Source organism: Sebastes fasciatus, chromosome 10 (genome assembly GCF_043250625.1).
Source record: "Sebastes fasciatus isolate fSebFas1 chromosome 10, fSebFas1.pri, whole genome shotgun sequence".
NCBI classification, from domain to species: Eukaryota; Metazoa; Chordata; class Actinopteri; order Perciformes; family Sebastidae; genus Sebastes; species Sebastes fasciatus.
Genome location: NC_133804.1, coordinates 29912807 through 29937307, shown reverse-complemented (window position 1 = coordinate 29937307; position 24501 = coordinate 29912807). Strand labels below are relative to the sequence as shown.

Here is a 24501-nt window from a genome sequence, read left to right as displayed (position 1 = left end):
ACGCCGCCAAATAGCCCAGTGGAGGCGCATTAAGAATGCTTGACTGGGCTTTTGGGAGGAACCTCCAGTCCTGGCGGCGAGAGCTCTCTATCTGGCAAAGACGGAGAAGAAAAACTCCCCTCTGAAGAGCGTTGTATAACCACTTAATATATGGATCCAGGAAAGTAGAACACAAACACACACACACACACACACACATACTGTGGTAGCAACAGCACACAACAACTGCCTCACCAATTAAACATCATTAACATGATCCCCAAAGTGTGTTTCCCAGTAAAGTGCAGTGCTGCTGTGCGTTGCCTTTAGCCAGGCTGAGAGCCAGACTTCATTTGCTTTTGAAAGACACAAATGCCCTTATGTAAGGCACTAAAACCAGCCTTGAGTGCATCTACTCTAAGAACAGAAAAAAAGGTAGACGTCGGAAAAAAACATAATGCCCTTCAAGCAAGAATGGGCACAAACTTTAGATGTAGACCACTTGTCTTTGTGCAGGTGCATGTGTGTGTGTGTCTGTTAGTGAAGGTTGGCAGGCTGAAAGATGTTTGTACAACTGCACTACAACCACACACTTATTTCACAACCAGCCTCTCCGAGCAGATATATAAAATACAACATTTTTATATACTCAAACGTCTTTTTTATAATCAAAAATATCATCCAAGCATTTACAGTGTATTACAACAAATGATTCTATGCAACTGTTAACAGCCTTTACAGAAAATGAAGAAATATATCCATTTTTGATCTATTTTACAAACCAGGAACAGCAAAAAGAGAAGAGAGGGAGGCCGAAGGGTTGGGAGGTTTGTGTGTTCAGTGTTCAGTTAGACCCTGATAAGCCTCCCCAGTTAGCCCTGCGGTCCTGGCTCACACTGACACCGTACAGAGCCAACCGCAGGCTCAGAAAGCACAATACCCGACCCACGTGGGGCCATAACTACGTAATAATCCAGTGACTGTAGGAATCGGTGGTCTTCTTCTGTGACTCCCGGAGAGCTGTTATGTCTAAAAATATTTAGAGTTCAAGCTCATGAAGATTTTGCCACCGCGGTTTGGTGTCAACTTTCCCGTAACCATGGAGATGCTGAGTTTGTACGTCTCTGCCACCTACAGAGTCCCTGAAATGCTCATGTAACATTACCTCTTGATCAGAGATCTGTGCTCAGTCTTCTGTGTCCTTGTACAGTCCACCGTCTTTGATATTCGTGGGCTTTATACTGTGTCTTTCGCATCTCTACAGGCGTCCTCTATGTTGTCTCGTCCGCCTTGTCGTCTATTCCACGTCCCCAGAAGCGTAAGCGGGCAGAGTCCTATGTGCTCTTGATGCCCTGGAAGCCGCAGAAGTTCCAGCGTTTCTCCAGGCTGGCTCCGACGCCGGTCAGCTCCTGTCTGAAGGTGCAGGGCAGCCGAGTAAGAAGAGCCTCCACTTCACTGGTGTTAATCTGTGGAAACACACCAGCGTTAGATGAAGAACAACGTCCACAGAGACTGCACGTATACACATAGTCACTCTGGATCCCTCTCCAAGTTGCCATTTTATCTGAAAGTTTGGAAAAGTTGATTTTGTATCAAATCAAATCAAATCAAATCAAATCAAATCAAATCAATTTATTTTTGTATAGCGTCAAATCACAACAGAAGTTATCTCAAGACGCTTTATATGTAGAGCAGGTCTATGACCGTGCACCATAGTTTTGAGACCCAACAGGATCCACCAAGCGCACTGTGGCCAGGAAAAACTCCCCGATTACTGGGAAGAAACCTGGAGCAGAACCGGGCGCAGGGCGGGCGGCCATCTGCCGAGACCGGCTGGGGGGATAGATAGATAGAGTGAGAGAGAGAGAGAGAGAGATAGAGAGAGAGAGATATAGAAGCAGCCACAATAGCAGTCTAGCAGCTGTAATAACTAATACAAGTAGGGCTGATAACACAAAACCAATAGTGGTGGATGGAAAGAGTGATAATACAACTATCGGAAAGCCAGCACTGTCCAGCATCTCTCCTCAGTACGTCCATGTGTATTGGTGTGGGACGTCCCTGCGATCGATGCCCGTGCATCGATCGCAGGGACGTATGGGATCCCTTGAATTGGGATTGTATGGGATTGTAACAGGGATTGTATGAATGCCAATCAAATCTTTGAGAAACACAGACACTGCTCCGGTCTACAGTCTGTCACCAGTGACTTGCTGCTGCTGGCTGCAATGCTTCATTCAATTTTAATCATCCTTGAAGCTTGTTTTTTTGACAGAATGGACCACGATGTTTTAATGGACTTTTGAGAAATGTTGGTGGCATTAGAGATGTGAATCTTAAACTCAAGCTACTGTACACTTCCTGTGACTGTGAGCAATTAAAAAACAAATAAAACCATTGTGTTGACCGGCTGTCTGTTACAAAGGCTCCACACAAAATAGCAGCATATAACTCGAACATATCAAACTTCTGTTCTCCTGTTTTATGTATAACCTCTGTGATCAAGACGATCCCAATGTTAAGTAGGGATCAATATCAAAATATGAAGTGTTGCAGCTTCAAAAAAATGTCTGTTAAGCTCTCTTCTCGCTAAGTCACAAATGTGATTTCATTTCAAGTGCATGGTATTTTTGCCAACTATTTCGAAAATCGATTAAACAGTTTGAGTATTTTTTTAAGAAAAAAAAAGGACTAGATTCTCTGATTCCAGCATCTTAAATGTGAATATATTATGGTTTCTTTACTCCTCTATGACAGTAAACTGAATATCTTTGAGTTGTGGACAAAACAAGACATTTGAGGACGTCATCTTGGGCTTTTGGAGACACTGATCAACAGTTCTCACAATTTTCTGACATTGTGTAGATCAAACAGACCTAAATGTATGTTTAAATAAATTAGTGTTTGGAATCAGTGTGCAAGCTTTTCCAAAAGCCTTGCACCTATTCTCCTTTTTATTTTTAAAATAACACATTATTTACAAATAGCAGTGAGTAGGTCATGCTGCTATGAAAAATGCTAATTTGTTTTTGCAGTTCCAAAAAAAGGCCCTTTTTAACGAGCCCTTGCCGAGTCAACCGATGAGTTAACTCTGGACGTTGCTCATACATCCACACTTTATTCTTCTACACACTCCACACCCCCTCTCTACTCACACCTCCACTGCAATCAGAGAATCATAGTGCAAGTAAATTTATAGCCAGAGTTTGACGGCATAGCCGCCACCTGACTAAGCGTAATCTGGCTCACACCACTCGGGTGGGCCGCGGATCATCAGTCATCTGAAATCCTGAGGTGACACCGCCAAAAAACCCCACTGTAGGCGACCCACACTGTGTTGCATTAATAACTAGGATGTTGGAGCCCCGTGCTGATGTCAGGATGCATTAAGGTCCATCACGGGGAGATAGGACCGCCGTGACATCACAGACAATGGAGCCGTGTGTGGAGCCGGTAGATAAGCAGAGAGCACTGGGCTTGTTGTTGGAGAGTCTAGTCAGTGATATTGACAAAACTCTGTGGGCTGCTTGATGTGTGTAGCGAGAGAGTCGATGTGAGAACAACAGATGCACGGGCAAACTCATACGCACACAGACAGACAAGCGTGGGTGTACGCTCACATACACACAACACACGAACACACAGACACACCAGACAAAAAGCCCCAAAAGGCATGAGAGAAACACACTCTATTCTTTGCATGTGTGAGAGTGAGTCACGGCGGTGATGAGCATATTCAAAGCCACAGAGAACAGTGATTTCTCGGGGCAACCCTGCGGACGCAGAGACAACGTTTTTTGACAAATTAATTCTTGAGTAAGTTTTAAGTAGCTTGAAATTTGACGGTTACAGCCAAGATGTTTAATGTGTCTTCTGTTTGGCCGGCTGCAAAGGGAGCGGCGACATCTGCCAATTTTCTCCTGAAGGTCTCCTTGTCGGGGCGGAGAGCAGAAATGGCCATTAATCTCAGTGTTACCTGCTGGAGGTGACATTGGAAGTTGGCCTTTTGAAAGCCTTGTGTAAGTGACGGTGAAGAGCGATATTACGTCTGAAAATGCCTCCGCAGAACGATGGGGATGAAATAGCTGTGCTTCGCCAGACAGAGTGGAAAACCGAGGGTGGTGTTTGGCTTCAAATGTCAGAATGAAGGATCTAGTTTTAATATGTTCCGGCGTCGAGGGAAATCTCACAACAAGCCAGATATGGCGAGACATATAGGTATGACATTTCAGTATAGAAGAGCGAGAGAAACTGTCTCCAAAGTTTAAGTTGTCTGAAACAAAGTTTTTGAAGTATTTTGGATTCTACTTCAAAACCAAACATACATTTAGAGATCGTTTCTGATGTTGTTTGGGGTTTTTGTGTGACTGACTGTCTTTTTCTCAATGAATGTTTCCTCAGTTGTACTCAGGTCCAGAAATAGGGGTCAATACCAATACTCAAATCCAGTATGGAATCCATTTATCACATAACAATCCTTCGTCTAGACACCTTTTCTTGGCTGAGGAGGCAGAAACACTACAGTTTTTAATGAACGTTAAATTACTAGCTGCATCCTGCTGAGCTTTACGAGCTACTAACTCCAAACACCGAAGGGTAAATTAATGCTAGATGATCAGCTAGATCATTTCCCTAGAGAAGAGTCGGCACTCTGTTGGTCCCTGTTGAACAATAAAAACGCACAGTGGCGTTATGAAATGATGCGTCTTTCCACTCACAAACAATCTTTGGCTGAATATAGACACCAGCTGCAGAGAGCATATTAACCAGAGGGCAGCCAGAAATGTTCATTTTTTAGCCGTTACAGAATTAACGCCAATTATCTGCAGCTGATCTAATCTGCCACGGGTCATGTCTGTCCTTTAAACCAGCGACAGTCAGATCAAAAAAAGGCTGCAACTTTTATGTTTTCCGTTGCTCTTTGCTAATAAGAAAGGTTTGATATGAGATTCGTTAGCATTGGACCTTAATGAACCCATCCCTTGTCAGGCATCCCTCTTGCAAAAGAGATCTTTAAAGTACACAATCTATATCTATCCTATCCTGATTATTTAAACGGATACTACGACATATTGGCAGATTTAGATGAGAACATCAATACTGCTTTCCAAAATGTCAAATTATTCCTTTTAAGTGTTTCGGCCACACGTTTAAAGGGATAGTTTGGGTGTTTTGAAGTGGGGTTGTTTGAGGTACTTAACCATAGTCAGTGTATTACCTACAGTAGATGACGGTCAACATGACCCCAGTTTGGAGAAGCAGACAAGAGTTACCGCACAGAAGCAAAGCAATTCACTGCCGTGGACGGGGCCGGCAACAAAACGTATTTTAGTCACCTAAAAGAAAGGCTCACCTAAAAAAAAAATCAATATCATTTGAAGTGTACGCTATATTTAGAATATTTTCACTGATTTACCTTGCCGTGAGACAGCCCTTTCCGACAGGGAGCTGAAGCCGTTGTATCCATCTATGCTCTCGCAAAAGCCACTAGACTCCATTGAAAATAACTGTAATTTTACCTCGCAGAACACGGGGGGCTGCTGGTCTACCTCTGCCTCGATCGGTTAGTTTGTTTGTGATATTGTGTGATTCTGGTGAATCTGAACTAACCAACGTCACACTATAACACAAACAAACTACCTGATCGAGGCAGCGGTGGACCAACAACTCCTGTGTTCTGCGAGGTAAAATTACCGCTTTTGTTCAATGGAGTCTGGTTGCTTTGGCGAGAGCATAGATAACGAAACACAGACTATATAGCTGTTTCACGGCGAGGTAAATCAGCGAAAATATTCTATTTTAGCCTTTCTTTTAGGTGGCTAAAGTACGTTTTGCTGCCGGCCCCGTCCACAGCAGTACATTGCTGTGGTTCCGTATGGTAACATCTGTCTTCTTCTCGCCATCTACTGTAGGTAATATGCTGACTATGAATAAGTAGCTCACACAACCCACCTCAAAACACCCAAACTATCCCTTTAAGAACCAAAAGCGTCCATTTCAATGGAAAGGGCTGTAAAAGCATGAAGGAGCACTGCTAATGCATTGAGGGTCTGTGTCTGTACTACACAGCAGGACCCTGGCACACAACAAGCCCATATGTCAGCCCTGTAGGGGGTACTGACACAGCGTCTGTACGGGGTGCATCTAATCCAGAGTGATACCGAGGGCCGGCTCTGCTAATCTACTCCACAGTCTTGATTCATGCGTGCCTGTTACCTTGGTGTCCAAACGCTGCAGGTAGGAACAGATGTACTCGATGCTGGCTCCAAACGGGTGGACGTGCAGGAACGTCGAAATGATCCCTGAGGTAGAACAGACAACATGTTAAAAGCAGAGACACGTCACATACCTCCAGTTTCTGTCACCTGTCAAAAAGAAATGTACAATCTGCCAACGGATGTTCTCCTTCTCTCCTCTGACTGAGTCTAAGGCGAGCTTCGAGTGGCTTCTCCCAGAGTCCCAGCACTGTTAAGAGCCTCTTGTATATTGTGGCTCCAGATTAGAGGGAGTGTTTAATGACAGCTTTGATGCCGTTGTCTCTCATCAAAGCCATGCTCTCCCCCAGCTCATACAAACCATCTGCTATCAGCTCGCAGACAGGGCCAGGAGAGAGATAATCCTCCACCTCTGCTTACTAACCACCTATAGAGCATCGAGGGACCACCAGTTGAAACAAACACAGTGTTAAAGTCACGATGCTTTCCACTGGCTCCAACACTAGAGCAACAATAAAACAATCACTGGAGACTTTTAAGAGGACATTACTACTTCAAGGCTTCATTTTTTTAAGAGGACATTACTACTTCAAGGCTTCATTTTTTTAAGAGGACATTACTACTTCAAGGCTTCATTTTTTTATCACCTGCAGGAGGAAACTTCAACACAAACAACGTTGTAGCCTGGAGCTGCCAATGAACACGAGACTGACTGGGAGTCTAATGGTCCATTCAGATACAACACAAAGTAGAACATTCATGTTGATTTATTTGCATAAAATCGCCCACTGGAGCGGTTTTGATGCCTGTGTTTATTTGCCTTCAAAGAGCCAATGAACATGTTCTCCAACAGACGTTTGATGTAACTACAAGCACCCACTCTGTGTGCAGATTGCCAGAGCTCATATTTAGTCTCACATTAATTATCAATAAATTAGGGCTGTCAATCGATTCAAATATTTAATCGCGATTAATCGCATGATTGTCCATAGTTAATCGCAAATTAATCACACATTTATCTGTTCAAATGTACCTTTAAAAGGAAGATTTGTCAAGTATTTAATCCTCTTATCAACATGGGAGTGGGCAAATATGCTTTTCAATGACAGATATAGTCCAGAAACCCTCACAGGTACTGCATTTAGCATAAAAATATGCTCAACTCATAACATGGCAAACTGCAGCCCAACAGGCAACAACAGCTGTCAGTGTGTCAGTGTGCTGACTTGACTATGACTTGCCCCAAACTGCATGTGATTATCATAAAGTGGGCGTGTCTGTAAAGGGGAGACTCGTGGGTACCCATAGAACCCATTTTCATTCACATATCTTGAGGTCAGAGGTCAAGGGACCCCTTTGAAAATGGCCATGACAGTTTTTCCTCAGCAAAATTATTAGTGGCGTTAAAATAAAATTGCGTTAAGCAATTATTGCGTTAACTTTGACAGCCCTACAATAAATATTTAAAAAGACGAACATTCAAATATATTTAAAAGTCAACAGAAACTCAAACTGTGCCCTTATTTTACACCACATTTCCTCCTTTGAGTCATACAACTCAGGATAAATGCAAACTGTGACTATTAGATTTTTCTGAATCTGATGGGAATCCCAAGCTTCTGCTTTACAGTGTCAGGACAATTTGTAGCTCAACAAGGAGGCAGGTGAGCTTTCACCTTAAATTGCACCCGCTAGAGCAAATCGCTGCTTGAGTATTTCCACTGACTTTGTGCTTTGTGCTGCATCTGAAGACACCACGAGAATGTCCGCTTGAGTTTTTTACAGCACTCACACCTGCTGCTAGTTTCCAACAATGCCACGGCCATGGTAATCTGCTCGAGTGCCCGGGGAAAAACCGAGCCGTAAGCCCCTTCAGACCCCCCTTTCACACCACTCTGTGAATCTTGTATTATCCCAGCCCCTTCAAATACCCATCAAATGTAATACCTGCAGCTCCGGAAACCAACCAATACTCGTGTGCTGGAATACTTCCTGCACCCCAGGTTCACGCTGTGTTAATTACTTAATGGTATTTTTATTTAATACAAATGTATTTGTGAATATGCACCCACCTTGAGGTGTATTTAAAACGAGGGGGCTTGGGGGTCGTGGCTGCAGCAGACCATCACACAATGATGCCCACTTTATGCAGCACTGTGCTTGAAAGTAAGTTGAACCTTACTCTCGAGCTCTCTTTGTTACTCTTCATACAACTACTTCTGTCATTTTTTTTTGTGTTAAAGTGCAACACGGTGAATGCCGAGGGGAGAGCTTTCAGACAGCGAGTGGTTGCCGCCTTTATTGTTTACACAATGGCAGACGTGCCGTTGAGGTCAGCGGCGGCGAGGAGAGGGAGGGCAACCGTTCAAACGTATTTATTTATTACAAGTAGCTGCTGCAGCTAGCTGCGTGACCACGGCAACCACAGCTACAGGGAAAAGATACAGGAGCTGATTTTACTGTATCTGTACCTGAATGATACAGAAGATTATTGGAGCAACATCAGCTTCAGAATCTGATTATTTGGTCTGGAACAATAATCAACTAGTAAGCAATGTGACCCAACTAATACAGCAGCAGCTTGTAGTGCGGCGGTGGCGTTGTGCTGCTCGCAGTTTGAAAGCCCTTTAATACTCTGAGAGAGATGAGGGAGGCGGTGGGGTGCAGCCCTGAGGCAGCTTGAGTAGCAGTGTGGCCATTTGGAGCACGTATAAACACTTTGGCCTTTAGACATGAACCCTGAACGGTAATGGAATTTATTATTATTTTTTTTTATCAATTTGGTTATCGAGAATTGTGGAATTTCACTGGTATTGGTATCGACTACTACATTTCTGGTAGCGTGACATCTCTAGTTCCTACCTCTACTGAGCAGCTCATAGGTAAAAATACAGCAAAAACTAAATTTAAAGGGACTGTTTGTAACTTTTTAAGCGTATAAATGTACCGGGTCGGGACATATGCGCGCTCGTGTGTGGCCGGAACCTCTCCTCATCTGCTTGCCTGTCTGCACTCAGACAGCGCGCGCTCACTACACACTGCAGAAGAGTTAGTTTGGCTCTGAGAATATCTAGTGAATGTACAGTGGACGTTTGTGCAGAAATAAATGCTGCAGCTCCTCCAGACCAACAGAGGTTTCCCGTGTCTTGTGAAGTGACGGAGCTCCGCAGAGAGAAACGTTATCGTCTCCGACCGGGTGCCGGTGTCTTCCTGCTCACTCCGGCTGCGGGTGGAGACGACAAAGTTACTTGCTGCTGAGCACCGCTGCCTCAGCCTGTGCTGAGGCAGAAAAAGCCAACACAGTATCAGCATTGATTCATGGAGAGACCTTCGTCTGGTCAGCTAACATTACTGCCAAGCAGCTGAAATATAGAGTGATATTGTGGTTTTAGCTGACGTGTGTCGCCTCACTGTTTTGAGCGATGCTCGTTTATGTCTATGTAGAGCGAGCAAGCGCAAGCTCGACGATGACTTTCGTTGATTTCACGGCCACAGGTGTCGCTGTTAACAAGCATTTCTGAAAGTTACAAATAGTCCATTTAAGTGATATTATCGATGCAAGAGTGAGATTTGTGTCAGCGTACCAACTAGCAGCGCCTCCCTCTCGGAGTGGACAGGACTCGGTGGATTCTTCTCTGTAGGACCTTCCTTCTCCTGACTGCACGACACCACTGTTGACACTGCGACTTCCTGCACACACACACACAGTCACACAGTAGGTTACTGAAATGAATCTGCTACCAGCCGCAGTTTGACTTTGACTGACGAGAAGTAAACAAGCTTCAACTTAAGCGGATGCACGCCACGGCACACAGCAAAAAGACAAACAGGAATAAGAATGAACACATCAGAAAGTTTCACCACCGACACGTTAATACGGAGAGACAATGAGGATGAGGATAATGAGGCGAGGGAGAAGGTTTTTGCCAGCAGCTATATACTGATAAAGGGATGAAATGCATGTCACACACACACAGACACAAAAAAAGAGACGAGTGTAAGAAGAACAAATAGAGAGAGAGGGAGGGAGAGACTTGGAAGGGAAATGATCAAGCCGTTTGTTTCAGATCTTTGACAGGTGGCAGAAAAATGGCAGAGGAATAACAGAAGAGTTGTTGTCTGTTTGTTGTCCTACATAGTATTGTGTGTACTATTTTCCACTTATGGTGTGGGATGCCTGGTGGCCCTTTTCTGTTTTTAATCTATCCATAACACTCGGCGACTGTGTGGGAGCGTAGACATACGCACATGTGCGAGCCATTTTGATTTTATGACTCCTTTATTTCCTAACCCAGTTGTGTCTGGGTGATTTATTCACCGACAAATGCAGTTGCAGTGAACCGGATTGGCCCGTAATGATCTGTCATGTCAGTGGGAGAGGTTAGAGAGGAAGTCATAGGAGAGAGAGAGAAGGGAGAATGAGGACACAAAACAATATCTGGAGAGGAGCGGAGAGGGCTCAACCTTTTTTCCACTTACACTGGTTTGATTAGCGCTCTCCTCGCCGCCTCTGTCGTCTTGCGTCGACGTCTCCAGCTGCGGCACATTAGAAACATATGAGGATAAAGCCACAGAGAAACAAGCTGAGCGCTAATGTAGACAGACGAGGGGGAGCGAGGTTGCACACAGCGTGGTGTGCGAAAACAGACAAATGGAGGCATTGTTTATTTTTAGAATAATGTCCAGAAACATGCTGATTTTGAACAAACAAGGAAAGCAGAGACGCTGAACTCCGTATGGATATAATTATCTCTTTTTGAGTCAAAATTGGCACAGAACAGGCAGCTATTAAATTTGCAACAATGAAAGACTTTGTGAGTTCTGATTTCCTGGGAATATATTAGTGCAGAGATAATTACTCCATTGTTCAGACTAGTGCTTCTCAACCTTTTTTTTGGTTTCCGAGTAGACCTATACGGAGGGCTTGAGTACCCCTTCACTGTCCCCCTTCAATAGACAGGATGTCTCTTTGTTCTGTTGCCTTTGTGCAACTATCAAGAGAGGCAGAAGCCAACTTTAACCATTTATTATACTTTATTCATTTCACCGTTCTGCTCACTTGCTTTTAATTTATTTTATTTTGTAACACCTGGTGTTAAAGTGTTAAAACTGAGTCACGTCAATATCCATGTGTGGTTAAAGCCTGTGGTAGCTGGAAGGTTATTGTGACAAATACTATATTACAAAATCATAATTTCTATTTGTTCAAATCAGCGTAGCTCCTCCGCAATATTTTCACATCCTCTTGGTTGGGAACAGAGACTGTATATAAAGATGGACGACGTCACAGCTCCCCTAAAGTGAAGCCAAAACATCTGGATCGCCCCCTGGTGGCTGGCTGCAGTATAGGTCATAAAGCCTGCCTCCTCCATGTTAGCGGATGGGACATGAGCTGAACTAAAAGGTCAAAGTACACATCAAATACATTTTTCCCCAAAGTTGGTTTCTGTCATTTTAAGTAGCTCTTATAACGCTGATGTATGTTCAAGTGTTCATTTTTCTGATATGTTTGGTTTTGATTAGATATTTTGGCTTCACTTTTGTACAGTGGGAGGAAGCAGAGACGCGTCGTCCATCCTTATATACAGTCTATGGTTGGGAATCACTGGATTACACAATCAACATTAAATTTATTGACATCAATTTTGAGAGCCAATTCACTTTTTAAGTGATTTATCAATTAAAAAAAGCCAAACAGTCTGATAACAGCTTCTAAAAATATACATATTTGCGGCTTTTCTCAGTTTTATAACATTACAAATTGAGTATCTTTAGGTTCTGTTGCTTGGACAAAACAAGCAGTTTGGGATCTGGGAAACAATGCCACTGTTTTCCGACATTTTATAGACTCCAAACGAACATCAGTTCACTTGTCAGTGTATTGTAGGAGCTGTATTGCGTCCTCTGTGGCTCCGAAGGGAGCTTTCAAAAGTCTGACACAATACTTTTAAACATCGACAGTGAGTGAATAAAAAACGGCGGGTGTGGAGTTTAAAGGACATTTACCAGACGGGAAGGGTCTGATGAAAAGACGCTGTTGCATTGCATAATGGGAAGTGTAGGCATGAGCATTTTTGGAGCTTGACTCATACTAGGGACTAAATATGAGGATGTCTCAGCCTCTGCTGCTTCGAATCTGACCATTTTTTCTTCATCAACTTTACGTACTCCTTTAATCAGAAAGATAATCAACAACGTTAAATAATCCTTAGTGGCAGCACTAAAATCTAATGACAAAAGGCATTTGTTTTGATCATAATAGTTATAATATTAATGTCCCTGGTGTCAATCCAGTAACGTGACGTGTGGCGGTAGCAGGAGCTGTGATTGGACCGGTGAAGGATAACTGACGGCATGAAGAGATCTCTTCAACATGACAAATAACTCACAACAGCCGCTAATCTTCAGAGAAACGTACACCCCAAAAATTGATTTCTCTTTCTGCATTTAATGAGTCTGCCTCTTCATGATTCATGTTTGCCCACATGCAGCAGTTTAATTAGCATATTTCCCAGGGCTCACAGTTGTGGCGACACATTTCTAATCAAACTCATCACCATTAACGCACTATTGACAACTCTGTCACTCCGGCTGATGTGAAGGAAGAGACGTATTAGCGTATTACTAATTCACCTCTGCGTTATATGAAACCTGCAGTACATCTCGAAGCAAAACAGACAACACACGGAGCAGCTCCCCGCGTGGATTGAGCGCCTCTCGTTTGTATTATTACCCAATTTAATAGGCGATTGAACCTGAGGCTCATTTTAATGACAGCCCTTCCTCTCATTATACCAAGCCAGAAGGAACATTAACAAACATTAGCACTTGAATCCTGGGGAATATGGGACAACACCTGAAACATTAGTAAACATGACATGCCTAACGGAGAAAAATGGGCCTTGAAAGTTGAAATTGTTTAATAAGACTGTAGATCACGCTGTTGCACTGTATTTAGCAGCGTACTCTTGTAGTAAAACAGCTCGCCCTCTAATCAATTTAAGATGGGGTTTTGTTGGGAAAAACACGCCTCAATGTAAGCAACTCATTCAATCACATAACAAATGGGATGTTGGGATGGATGAATAATGTAGCGGGAGTCTCTCTAACTGATGATGTGGCCCCGTATAACCGCTCTGAGACGAGCACCAGTGGGGGGGGATGTATTGATAATGTCATATCTTAGTTAACGCCTCTTGGACAGTGCTGATGCGGCCCAAAGGCACAAAAAGTTCAGGAATGAGAGGAAGCGATTGGGTTGCTGGTGGTCGATGTCTCATGAAATCTCAGCTGCAGACAAATAAGGAAACAATTTGACTGCGGTCAGCCGTGCTCAATATGGTTCTAGTTAGGAAATGAATGGATTTTCTTCTGCTTCTTTTTATGTGGTTGCAGTGAGAACAGAGGAGTAGACAAAATGACAAATGGTAAAAGCATCTTGTCTGGTGGAGGAGCACACATGTGAAGGAGAATTAATTTTAATTTGTATGCAATGATGGTGGGTGTTTGTAGACATTTAAAGATGATGTGAGACTAATTTATGTGCAACACTTCTGTTATTTGACATGTTTTGTATTATTTGAACTTCTGTTACAGGACTTTCCACGACAGCAGGCTGTTGCACCGCCAGCTATGTTTTTGTTTAAATGATAGACTGTATATAAAGATGGACGACACGTCTCCACTTCCTCCCACTGTACAAAAGTGAATCCAAAATTCTTGAGATTTTGGCGTCATTTGGAGCCAGAGTCTGCGCAGTAGTGATCACGCGGGTGGAGCTGCGGTATCGAGGTCCCGCCCACACATCCACCCGAGCCATATGACAACAAAAAAAGCACCAAAACGTCACATTTGAGAAGCTTCAACTTGCAAATGTTTGATAGTTTTACTTGAAAAATGACTGAAATGACTAATCGATTATCAAAATTGTTTTCTTCCAACGGACTAATAGATTAATCAACTCATTGTTTCAGCGCCAAAGATATAGTAGCCTATAGCCAACACAGTTATTTATTAGCTTTAAGTGACACTGATGTTGTTGTTTTTAACAGGACAAACTTTGAAGGACGCTATAAACAAAGTTTACTACACACAAAGGGCCGCAAAATAGTCCCTGAAATGATTATTGGTTGAATATGTTTTCTATGAGATGCATTACTGCACAATAACAAGAGCTAAATGAAGGGAAATCATTTTTACTGAACCACTTAACACATGAAAGCTGCATTATTAACATTTTTGCAGGGAAATTAGAAATTAAAGAGTCGATTATGCTGTGCGTTACAAAAAAGAATGAATTAAGCTCCCTGGGAGGAAAATGGGAACACCAGAACACTGATTGAAGTTAGAAATCGTCTGGCTCACTGCGGTAGGTCCTTTCCCGCAGCGTTGATATCATAAAGATGCACCCGAAAATAGCTACTTTGATATAACTTCTAAACTAGTTCAAATGAATGAGTCATTCTCTCGACCCAAAACTATCACATCCAGTCCTTTTTGTTTATTGATGATTTATTTCTTCAGTATCTTTTCATGCGTTGAAACTCATCTTGAACTAATTTCTTTCTTATCAAAGTGTAAATTAGATCACTTTGGAGCAAAGAGAGAAACCCAGAAATGAACTTTCATATAAAACAACAAAGAAGACACGGTAGATTTCTTCCCCCTCTCTTCACTCTCAGGAGACCCAGCTGACACAAAATGTGTGTTTCCTGTCAAACTAACCTGCATCAGGTCTGTGTTTTGCAGGTTTTGGAGTCCTTCCTTCAGGTTCTGGACTTGGTTGCTCAGCTGCTGTTTGTCCTCCGAACTCTTCTCCAGCTCGGCCTCCCGCTGTTTTAATTCTTCCCTCATTTTTAACAGTTGCTGCAAATAAAAACAGGGAGAACAGTGAGCCACTAATGCTACTGTGAGCTAACGAAGCGTGACAATACTAACCTACTCGCCGGGCTCTGAAAGCAGAGGAACAATCAGCCGTTTGTTGGCATGTAATCCCTACATCGGTAATTAGAACTTCAGCTCAATGCAAAAAAGCAATTAAACAACGACGTGAATTATATCTTCAATAAACATTTTCTAAAAGAGAAAACAATTGTGTTAAATTCTGTCTTATTCTACTCTGTTCCAAAGCATCCAAGAGGAGTAATTTGCCAAATCCTTTGCTTGTAAAATCCCAAATTACACATAGAAGAAAAGCATCATGAGAGAATTAACGCTCATTGGGGTTTTATCCTTGCTTTGGGTGACACAGGAACCGGTGTTTGAGAAAGCCTTGATAGCCGAGCTATCTGCTAAACACAGATGGAAAGATTCACCTCCCGCTGCGTTAATTTCAACAAAACAAGAGTCCGCGACACGCGGGGGGTCTTTACAGCCAGGGGTTTTCATCTGCACGGATACACATTAAGTGCCTTTGTGTTTTCGTGCACTATAACTCACAAACGAGGAAACAGGTTGCCGGTGCATGCTGATAATATTTCATTGCAATTTGTGCGTCTGCGTGATCCAACATGTGAACCCTGGCAAGGAGAAGTATCCAATTTCAATGTCTTCCAATTCATTTAATCCGTTCACCTAATCTTTTCCTAAACACACCGTGAGAGAGACCTAAACTGGAGAAAGGTAATTTACTCTCTGAAAGCAGAAATGAACAGAGGGGCCTTAATGGATTCTCTTCTTCTTAACATGAATCGATCATAATTTCCATTACTTGTGACAGCTAGCTACTTGAGGACACTTGACAAGAGCCAGAATGAGTCAATTTAGTCGTTCTTTTAGTACTTAAAAGTTAGATTTAAGCACTTATAGGGTTGTTCTTTTTTGAAAGTGGAAAGGTTGAATCCTAAAGATTTAGTAGTTAAGAAAACAAAAGTCACACGATCTTCTTCAGCAGATGGAGTTTGCAAAAACAGAAGTGAAATCGTAGATGTTCAAATATCTATTCTTTCATTTGTTTATTGAAAGCTCCAGAAGAGCTACTACATGGACCTTCTGCCGAGATTGTTTGAACTGCAGCTAAAGATGAAGTAGATTTAAAGCTTCTTTCATGTGTTTGCACATATACATATTGTCATACACACACACATGCATCGCGGTATTTATGTTTTAAGTTTAATTCATTGATATTTGTATGTGCATCTTTAACTATCTCATAAAACTGTTGTCTTCCATGATGTATTTATTGGGTGTTTATGATGAGTGGAAACTGCTTATAGCGATCACGTCTATCCGGGTCAAACTGATTACTATAAGGGGATGATTATTATAAACGTTTTTCTTTATTTCTCATGCAGATTACCATTTAATGGTAAACAAATTGCTTCACTATTTACAGGCTAGCTGCCAATTCTTCTGCCTTTTCCCTCATCACCAAGGGCCCACTTGGGGTGAGGCTTTGCCGCTTTTTGGCTGGCTCTGCGTGCACTGTAGCGCGTGTGGTGCATGCAGACGAATGGCACCCCTCGCTCACCCGGTGAGGGGCATGAAGGGAGGGGTGGCCGCTGCTCATCTACATGTGTCGTCCGTTTTTGGGGCGGCACGGCGCCAGTTGGTTGAGGATCGGCAGAGTTTCACTTTTGGGGGCGTTATCAATCCACTTGACAAGAGAAAATTACTCTTTTTTACCGTCATGATTTCAATGTACACGCAGCACCAGCCTCAGGTAGCAGCTGGGTTACAGCGAGCCGAGGCAAAGAATCAAGGGAGTGAAGTAAAGTAACGTTTTTTTTTTATTAATGTTAACCTATCATAGTTTTAAAATGTTTTTCCGTATGTTTTCATGTATGATAAGACCCAAAATGAACACTGTAAGAAGATTACTTGATTACTATAAACAGATTATTTAAACAGCATTTGACAGCAAGTTTGTTGATCACTATAAGCCACTGCAATATATCTAACATTGCTTAATGTCAGACATTGAATGCCTGACTCTCTCCTGATAAATGTCGATGGACTGTATAATCACCAGAGAACAATGAAAATAAGGATTGCTACTGTTCTATCCCCGACAAAGTCTGATACAGTGTATGTCGTATCTTATGAATATATCAACGTGTTGTCAATAATCCAATCCAGAAACAGTTATAGCAACCACTAAAATGGGTTTTAATTTGGGAAATGAAGACTGAAGACCCACATTCAGAGGCAAACATACTGTACGATATCCAAAGCACACTTTCAAAGAAAGAAAAAAAAATCCAATACTTTTCATAATCTTTATTTGACTAAATGGTCTGAAATGGTTTTAATAGCCTTGGGTTTGTTCCAAGAAGTATCAGTCTGCTGTTGGAATCATAGCTCACAACCCTGCAATCCCAAGTAAAAACCCATTTCAGCTGAGAATAAGCTTTCCTTTTAACCAGAGTAAACCTGAAAAGATTCCATTTTAGCAGCTCTTCAGAAAAGACTAACAGCTGCTGCAGACAGCTGTACTTTTCTCACTTGTTCCTGCACAGCACTCACTGTTAAAGTGCAGGGTCATGAATAAATGACAGTCGTCTTGCATGGGAGACTCAACGGGTCAATGAGCGACCTTGTTCTTAAAAACAACCAGGTGCTTAACAGTAAGGAACAGGAGATTAAACTTAATGTTGGACAGATGATTGGAAAACGTGTGTGTTTATATACCTTCTGCATGCCCTGCAGAGCCTGCTGCAGGAAGCTGAGCTGCTGAGCGTGCGTGTTGTCCTCCTCGCTGCCCATCGGTTGGTTCTTTCCTTGTTCCTGTTTGAGCAGCTCCACCTCGTTCCTGTAGGCGTCCAGCTGGCAGCGCAGCGAGTCGTTCTCCTCCTTTAAGGCTTCTGCTTGGGAAACACCTACAGATTCATGCAGAAAGTACAGAAACACAGTATGGAATATGGGCGTTTATTATGTATAACACTGTCACTCAGTTTCACAGTGTTCATAATATTGAGACATCTGTTACACGGTGACATTTGCAATCATGATTGGATCTCTCATTGTTCACTGAGTGAGAGCGGGCAACAGAAATATTGAATAGGATTACGGGGCGATGAGCATCTTAAAATTCCAAGCGTAATGGCGAAAGAGTGGAGCTCAATTTTATTTTATGCAAATTTAAGGCATCTTGAAACACAAAATGGCAAAATGTCCTCTTAATATATGTCTGCTGCTAAATATATCTCTGCCCTTTGCTGCAGGACAGAAAAAGATCAGGCGGCTTTACAGCCCCTGAAAACCTCTAAGTATCTCTTACAGCAGAAAAAATATCCTTTAGGTACAATTCATTAAGATTTATACACTCAAAAACTCATCTAATCAGCTTCATCAGGACTATGTGGGTCTCGTTTGAGTTGACTGATATATATAGGGCCTCATGCAGGAAGCGATATAAGACATTTTTTTTTGTTCGTATCAAAAAATGTGCTCTTATTTTGTTTGTACCCATTGATTTTTTGGATTCACCAATAATTTGTTTTAGGTAAGAGAACATTTTTTCGAGTGATCGAAAGCACTTTTCTCACCAAGACAAGAAAAAAAAAATCTTGTTTTCACAGTCCACAAATTCCAAAAAATTTGAGGAACATAAAAAACTGAATGAATATCCTATAATCAAATGTAGATATTATATGTTTTAGAGAAATTAAAATGATTGGATTATTAAATTTGTGATACTATTGGTCCATTGATCCCAATTAAGACTATAAAAACCCTTGGATGATATTGCGTGGCTTACATACTGCTCTTAGATGCTTTTCAAATTTCCTGTAACACCAGCACTGATGCTCAGGAAAATGTTTACTTTGTTTGAGCTTATCTAAAAGAACCTCAATGTCACTACTGCTGAAGTTCTTCTTCTTCATTCTTACAGCCTTTTTTTGTGCCATCTCTTCAATTCTTGGGCATTTGCCAGAGTATTTTTGTCAAGAGAGTGTAGATGTTCACATTTTGGTGATTTGGAGAACTTTTGACCTCTTGTCCATTTTGGCTTTAAAGTTATCGACCACACACAAACCGCCAATTTATGATCAATTTCAACACACCTGGGTGAGAGCAGATTTGGATGGTTGAGAACGTTTCGTGCATCTGGGGTTGATTTCTCTTTTCTTAACAGAAAGCTGCACGAGGCCCGTTGTTTTTGTTTGACAAATTCAACAAGGAAGCATTCTGAATTAGCTGCTGTGATGATACACGCCTCTGACTGGCTTCTTCTACACAGCCACAGTGGCCAAACTCAAGGGTATTGGGAGAATTCGGGAGGGTCATGTGTTTATCTGTTTGAGCAAATTGAGCAATATGGTATGATATGGTTTAATGAAAAATTTGAAACGGGAATACAGAATGGGGAAAAAAAACTGTTGTTCTGTCTACTTCACAACTCCAAAATCTCAAGGCACCATGTCGTCGAGCTATCTGTGAATTGTTCTATTGATATTCACTTTGTGTCCGATAATCAAACACCTACAGTACATCAACATAGAGTACTGAGAGCGATAATCCCACAGCGTTTTGTCCAATAGCTCTCTACTGGACATTTGACCTGACCTATTGAGCAAAGAGAGGAGACAGTGGGAGTTATTATTATTTGAGACCCGCTCAGCTCCAGAGATGTCCAGTATTATCAGCTCTGCTATCCTCCTGCGGGCCTTGAGGGGAAGCTCTTTGGGAAAGTGAAATACACTGACTGGACCGGGGAGATAAGCCCCATCCTGTGTGTGCATGTGTGTATGTGTGCATGAAAGCGTGTCTGGTTAGGTTTTGTGTGGGTGTTCATGAGTGCTGCCTGCAGTCTATCATGGAGGACCGTTGGCAGTGTTAATGAACTCTCGCTGGGTGTGTGTGTGCGCGTCCACGCTGTGTTTGTGTGTACTTTTTCTCACAGCAAAATGAGGGTTTGAGGTGAGAAGAGTATCGATCTGAGAGCCTCATCAACTTGGTGTGAGAGGATGTCAACCGCTTGGCCAGATTCAGAGCAATTCCCCTTCTGTTACATAACAGGCGGCACTATCGACCCACAGACACACACACCTACCTACGGGCATACAGTCACGCATACAAGCGGTTCTTTTGCTTTTCCATTCTGTACATGAGTCAGATGCAGAGCATCGATTCACTTTTTAAGAGGCTGCAGTCATAACACAGGTGTTTTCAGCGGCGCCTGGTTGACGTGTAAACATGCCCCTTTGCTTAAAGGTTGGCGAGTAAAGTCAGCCTGTTAACACAAATACCAAGAAGCGTCACATTAACACCCGTCACCTCGGCCAATCCTGCGGCATCGAGCGAAGTGACAGGTCTGTGACAGCAATGCTAATTACTGATAGCTAAATAGCAAGGTTGCAAAAGAGAAGGGGGCTGAGCTGACGACTGCATTTACATACATTTGCATGCTGATTAGAGGAGCTGTCATATTAGCGAACGGCAGAGATCGGAGTGATTAAAAGGCAAGAGGAGAAGAGTACGTGAAGAGAGCGCAACAACGCGCAGAGAGGCACAAGTTGAGAGACGACATTACATGTGGCGGCAACGGTTACAGCATGTTGCCCTGGCGACTACTCCAGACTTATGGGTTATTGTAATGGCGGTTGAGAGATTAGGAGCGCCGTTAGTTTTTGTTGCTTCAGCAAACACAAAGAGGCTCCTTTGAGGGCGAACCAGAGGATTATGGCACTTCAGTGGCACCCTGATCTAACATTAGATGGCAGCTGGCAGATGTGGACAGATTCACACACACATATGGAGACGTGTGAAATACCAAGGTGGACTGGAGTCAACTCAGTAAGGCGTGCGCGGTGTCAGCATCTTGTCGTACTTTGAATGTGTTTTTTATTCATGTGGAGCTGTCAGGTGCTTGGGGGTTGATAACTGTCATTTCAGTCAAACACAGCTGTCTCCCTCAGTTATTTAACGCTCTCTATGTCCAACCTCTGACGATCATGATCGGTGCGTGTTGACAGAAGTGTTGAAACTGTGAATACGTGCATACCTGAGTCCTCGGAGTCCTTGCTGTCAGGGGAATCCTCCATGTCATCGTCCGACATCTCCATCTCCTCCTCTCGCCTGATGCCCATCAGCTGCTCGCTGTGCATGTTTCTGATCTCCTGCAAAACACGACCGGTACAGAGGGGCGGGTCAGAACTGCAAAAGACTTGTGATGGGTGATGCACGTTTTTAGGAGGTGCTAGTGGGAGTAGGATCATCAGTGATGCACATCATTAAATTCATTGTTTATGTTAAGCATTAGCTGTAAGGAATACTTTGATCAGTACGGAACAAAGGAGTGTAGATGAATAAAGATGAAGGATGGTCTCAGAGCCGGGGCTAAATTCCTCCTCTGGCACGGCGAGAGGGCAGATGGTAGCACAAATATAGCCAGACCCAACAGTTTTGTGCCTTGCTGTGTTCTTGTTACTTGGAGAAAAACGTTCACATTCATGCAGCTAAAAATGCATGATAAATGTGTGCGACCACAGCTCCTGTCAAACACGTCAATCACGTCAGGGGACACAGATTTAAGACGACAAAACATGAAATTTGAAATGTGCATAAACTGTTTCTAATGTGTGCTGTTGGGTTTCTTTACACCCACATCTGGAAAAGCCACAGTAGTAACAGTAAAACACCAATCTTCTCCGTTTCATTTCACCCTCACAGGCAGAATCACTAATGATTACATCCATCTGGGGACCAGTTAACCAGAAGCAGGTTTAAAATGGTTTAAAGATTAAGGTCAAACCGCTGAACTGGTTGGCGGTAAATTACACCAAAACCCCTCCAGGTCTGTGTCAAGAGAGAAGCAAAACAAATAAAATCATTGTGATGCTTCACACACAGTAGACGGTCCATGCTCAGACCAAACAATGAGAATCTGTGCTTGCATGTGTTTTTAAATTTCTTTCAGTCCCTGTTGTGAGCAGATGTTCGAGCTACAGTACAGTACACTAGTGTCTCCATTAAAACCAAGAGGTCTACTGATGGAGCAGGAGGATAGAGAGACACAGACTGATCCACCTTTTCATTCAGAGGCTTGAAAGGTCACAGGGGGAGACTACCCAGGCAAAAACGTTGCTTTTCATGCACTGGTCAGTTTTTGGGCTATTTTGCTTCCATAACATTCCAGAGAAGTGGAAAGAAAACATCCTAAAATACACATTTAGGTGTTTATTTTACTACTTTGTCTATTTGTGTCTGTAGATTTCTCCTAAATTCATCAAAAGTTTGCATTATAATGCCTCATTTGCATATTAAAACATACAATTTCAGAAAACTTGTAATACAAAAAATAAGTAATCAACTGGGGAAGTTTCATGGTGATATCTATTAGTTAATACCCCTATTCACCTGTAGTGTCTCCCCTTTAACAAGATGCTTCCCTCTCCTGCAAGGTTATGGAATGAAGTTCCATACAAAAATATCATTTTACTCACCTTGAGTAACCTCTCAGCATTGATAAAAGCCTACTACTCCCTATGATTTACTTTACAAACAAGGATATCTGGTCATCAAGTTAGTAACGTCTTAAAGAACACAAGTTGAAAAGTGTTCTCAAGTATTGAAACAAAAATGTGTACATGTACAAACAACACCAGTGGGTAGAAAATACGAGCACTCTGTGAATGAAAAATCCCCAACAACAACGGGGCTGAAAAATACTCCTAAAAAGAAGCTTCCCAGGAGTAAATAAACTTACAACCATCTGTCAGCTGACGTTATCAGCCTGAGCCCATGGCGGAGGTCAAACAGGTACTCTACACACACACAACCATCTGGTGTGTACGGAGCACACCGTGCACGCATCCACTCTGCATACACACAACATAAAAAACAGAGATAGAGGGAGGCAGCTGTTGTCTGATTCTGCCTACGAGCCGCAGCGACTCAACGCCGCCCGCTCAGTTCCCTCCATATTTCACCTGCAGGCCAGAGAATCATACTGAATATACAATATGACTGAGAGTGAAACCGGCTGCCTATTTGATGATAAACTACCCCTGAGCTGAACTGCACTTACTTACCTACGCTCTTTACTCTGGCCGGTGGCTGCCAGACCTGCACGCTGCAGCCTGTGCGATCAATGTGAGAATAAACCCGCATCGAGCCAATATTTCTGATTCTCACTCTGCGTAATGTAAAAGAATGACCAGCTGTGCTGACAGTTACTGAGAATTAGCACCCCACCTCTGCAGCTCGACGCAGCTTTTTCGACACTTTTCGCCCATTATTTTGGTTCTCTGACCTTCACACAGAATGTATGGCTCTTATTACTCCCACATATAAAACCAAAAGGCAGCCGATTCAACAGCTCAGACAAGCTGAGTGTGCTCGAACCGGCCCAGCGATAAATGACAGAGAGCTGGAGTAAACAACGAGCATCTGGCACGCCAAGAGTTTCTCTCAGCAGTTGGTGGTAACTAAACCAAACCAAACCAAACCAAAAAAAGCCAGTGAATATTGGACTTCTTCTTCTTCTACAAGTGGCCAGAAACGGGCGGGATGCTCATGTTCTTCTGCGTCTGTTGGATGTGTGAGTAGGCAACTGTTCACTGACAGTTTAACCATAAATACTTGATAAGCCCGTGGTGTATCAAGACTGTGTGTAGTGACTATAACCATACTTTAGCTGCTACTGGCTGATCTTTATTGTTTAGACATGTGCTCAGAAAAACAATATCCAAAAGTTACCAATACTTATCATTGCGTTTATTTGTCCAAAGTACTTTGTGTCCGTCACTTCCAATAAGTTTGATCCCAAAGTTAAAACACCCACAAAATGTTGTCCGAGACACGGTCAAAAACTGTTTGCTTCTTTCCTCAAATCAGCAAAACTTGTAATTACTGGCATGAACTTTAATTTCCTGTGGCCAATCTGGTGCCTGAACCAAACACCACCTAGCGCCTGGAGGCATATTACACTTAACATAAAACAAACACACGGCTCGTACACTGTGTTTTCTATGGGTATGAGTTCCTAGTCAGAAGTGGGTAGTAACAAGCTATACTTACTTAGTTACATGAACTCAAGTTGTACTTGTTAGAGTAGTTTTAATGCAGCATACTTTTTACTCTTACTTGAGTAGAATTTTAGAGAAAAATAATTATTTTTACTCCTTTACATTTGGTACATTTGTACACTTACTCAAGTAATTATTTTGATGACTACTTTTACTTCTACTTTTTTGTTTCTTTTTGCAAAGTAACATGACTTTTACTTGAATACAGTTTTTTGGCTACTCTACCCACCTCTGTTCCTTCGTGTTTAATGAAGCTTTAAACCTGATTTTTTGTTCACTTGGAGGCAAACAAGCTGCGAATACAACACTAACATATCAATACCTCAAACAGCTGGTCT

At 42.5% G+C, this 24501-nt stretch overlaps 1 protein-coding gene across 4 annotated transcripts in view; it reads right to left on the bottom strand.

Annotated features, from left to right (window-relative positions):
* Positions 1–617: 617 nt before the first annotated feature.
* Positions 618–24501, bottom strand: part of enox2 (ecto-NOX disulfide-thiol exchanger 2) — a 209735-nt gene continuing 185851 nt past the window's right edge. For all 4 annotated transcript variants that reach the window (XM_074649303.1, XM_074649302.1, XM_074649305.1 and 1 more), the window contains 7 exons: positions 21139–21253; positions 17823–18010; positions 14919–15059; positions 10674–10730; positions 9779–9884; positions 6196–6281; positions 618–1445 (listed from right to left, as the gene is read on the bottom strand). In XM_074649303.1, coding sequence (XP_074505404.1) covers positions 1314–1445; positions 6196–6281; positions 9779–9884; positions 10674–10730; positions 14919–15059; positions 17823–18010; positions 21139–21253 — 825 coding nt within the window. In that variant the 3' untranslated portion in view covers positions 618–1313. The remainder of the gene's footprint in view (positions 1446–6195; positions 6282–9778; positions 9885–10673; positions 10731–14918; positions 15060–17822; positions 18011–21138; positions 21254–24501) is intronic.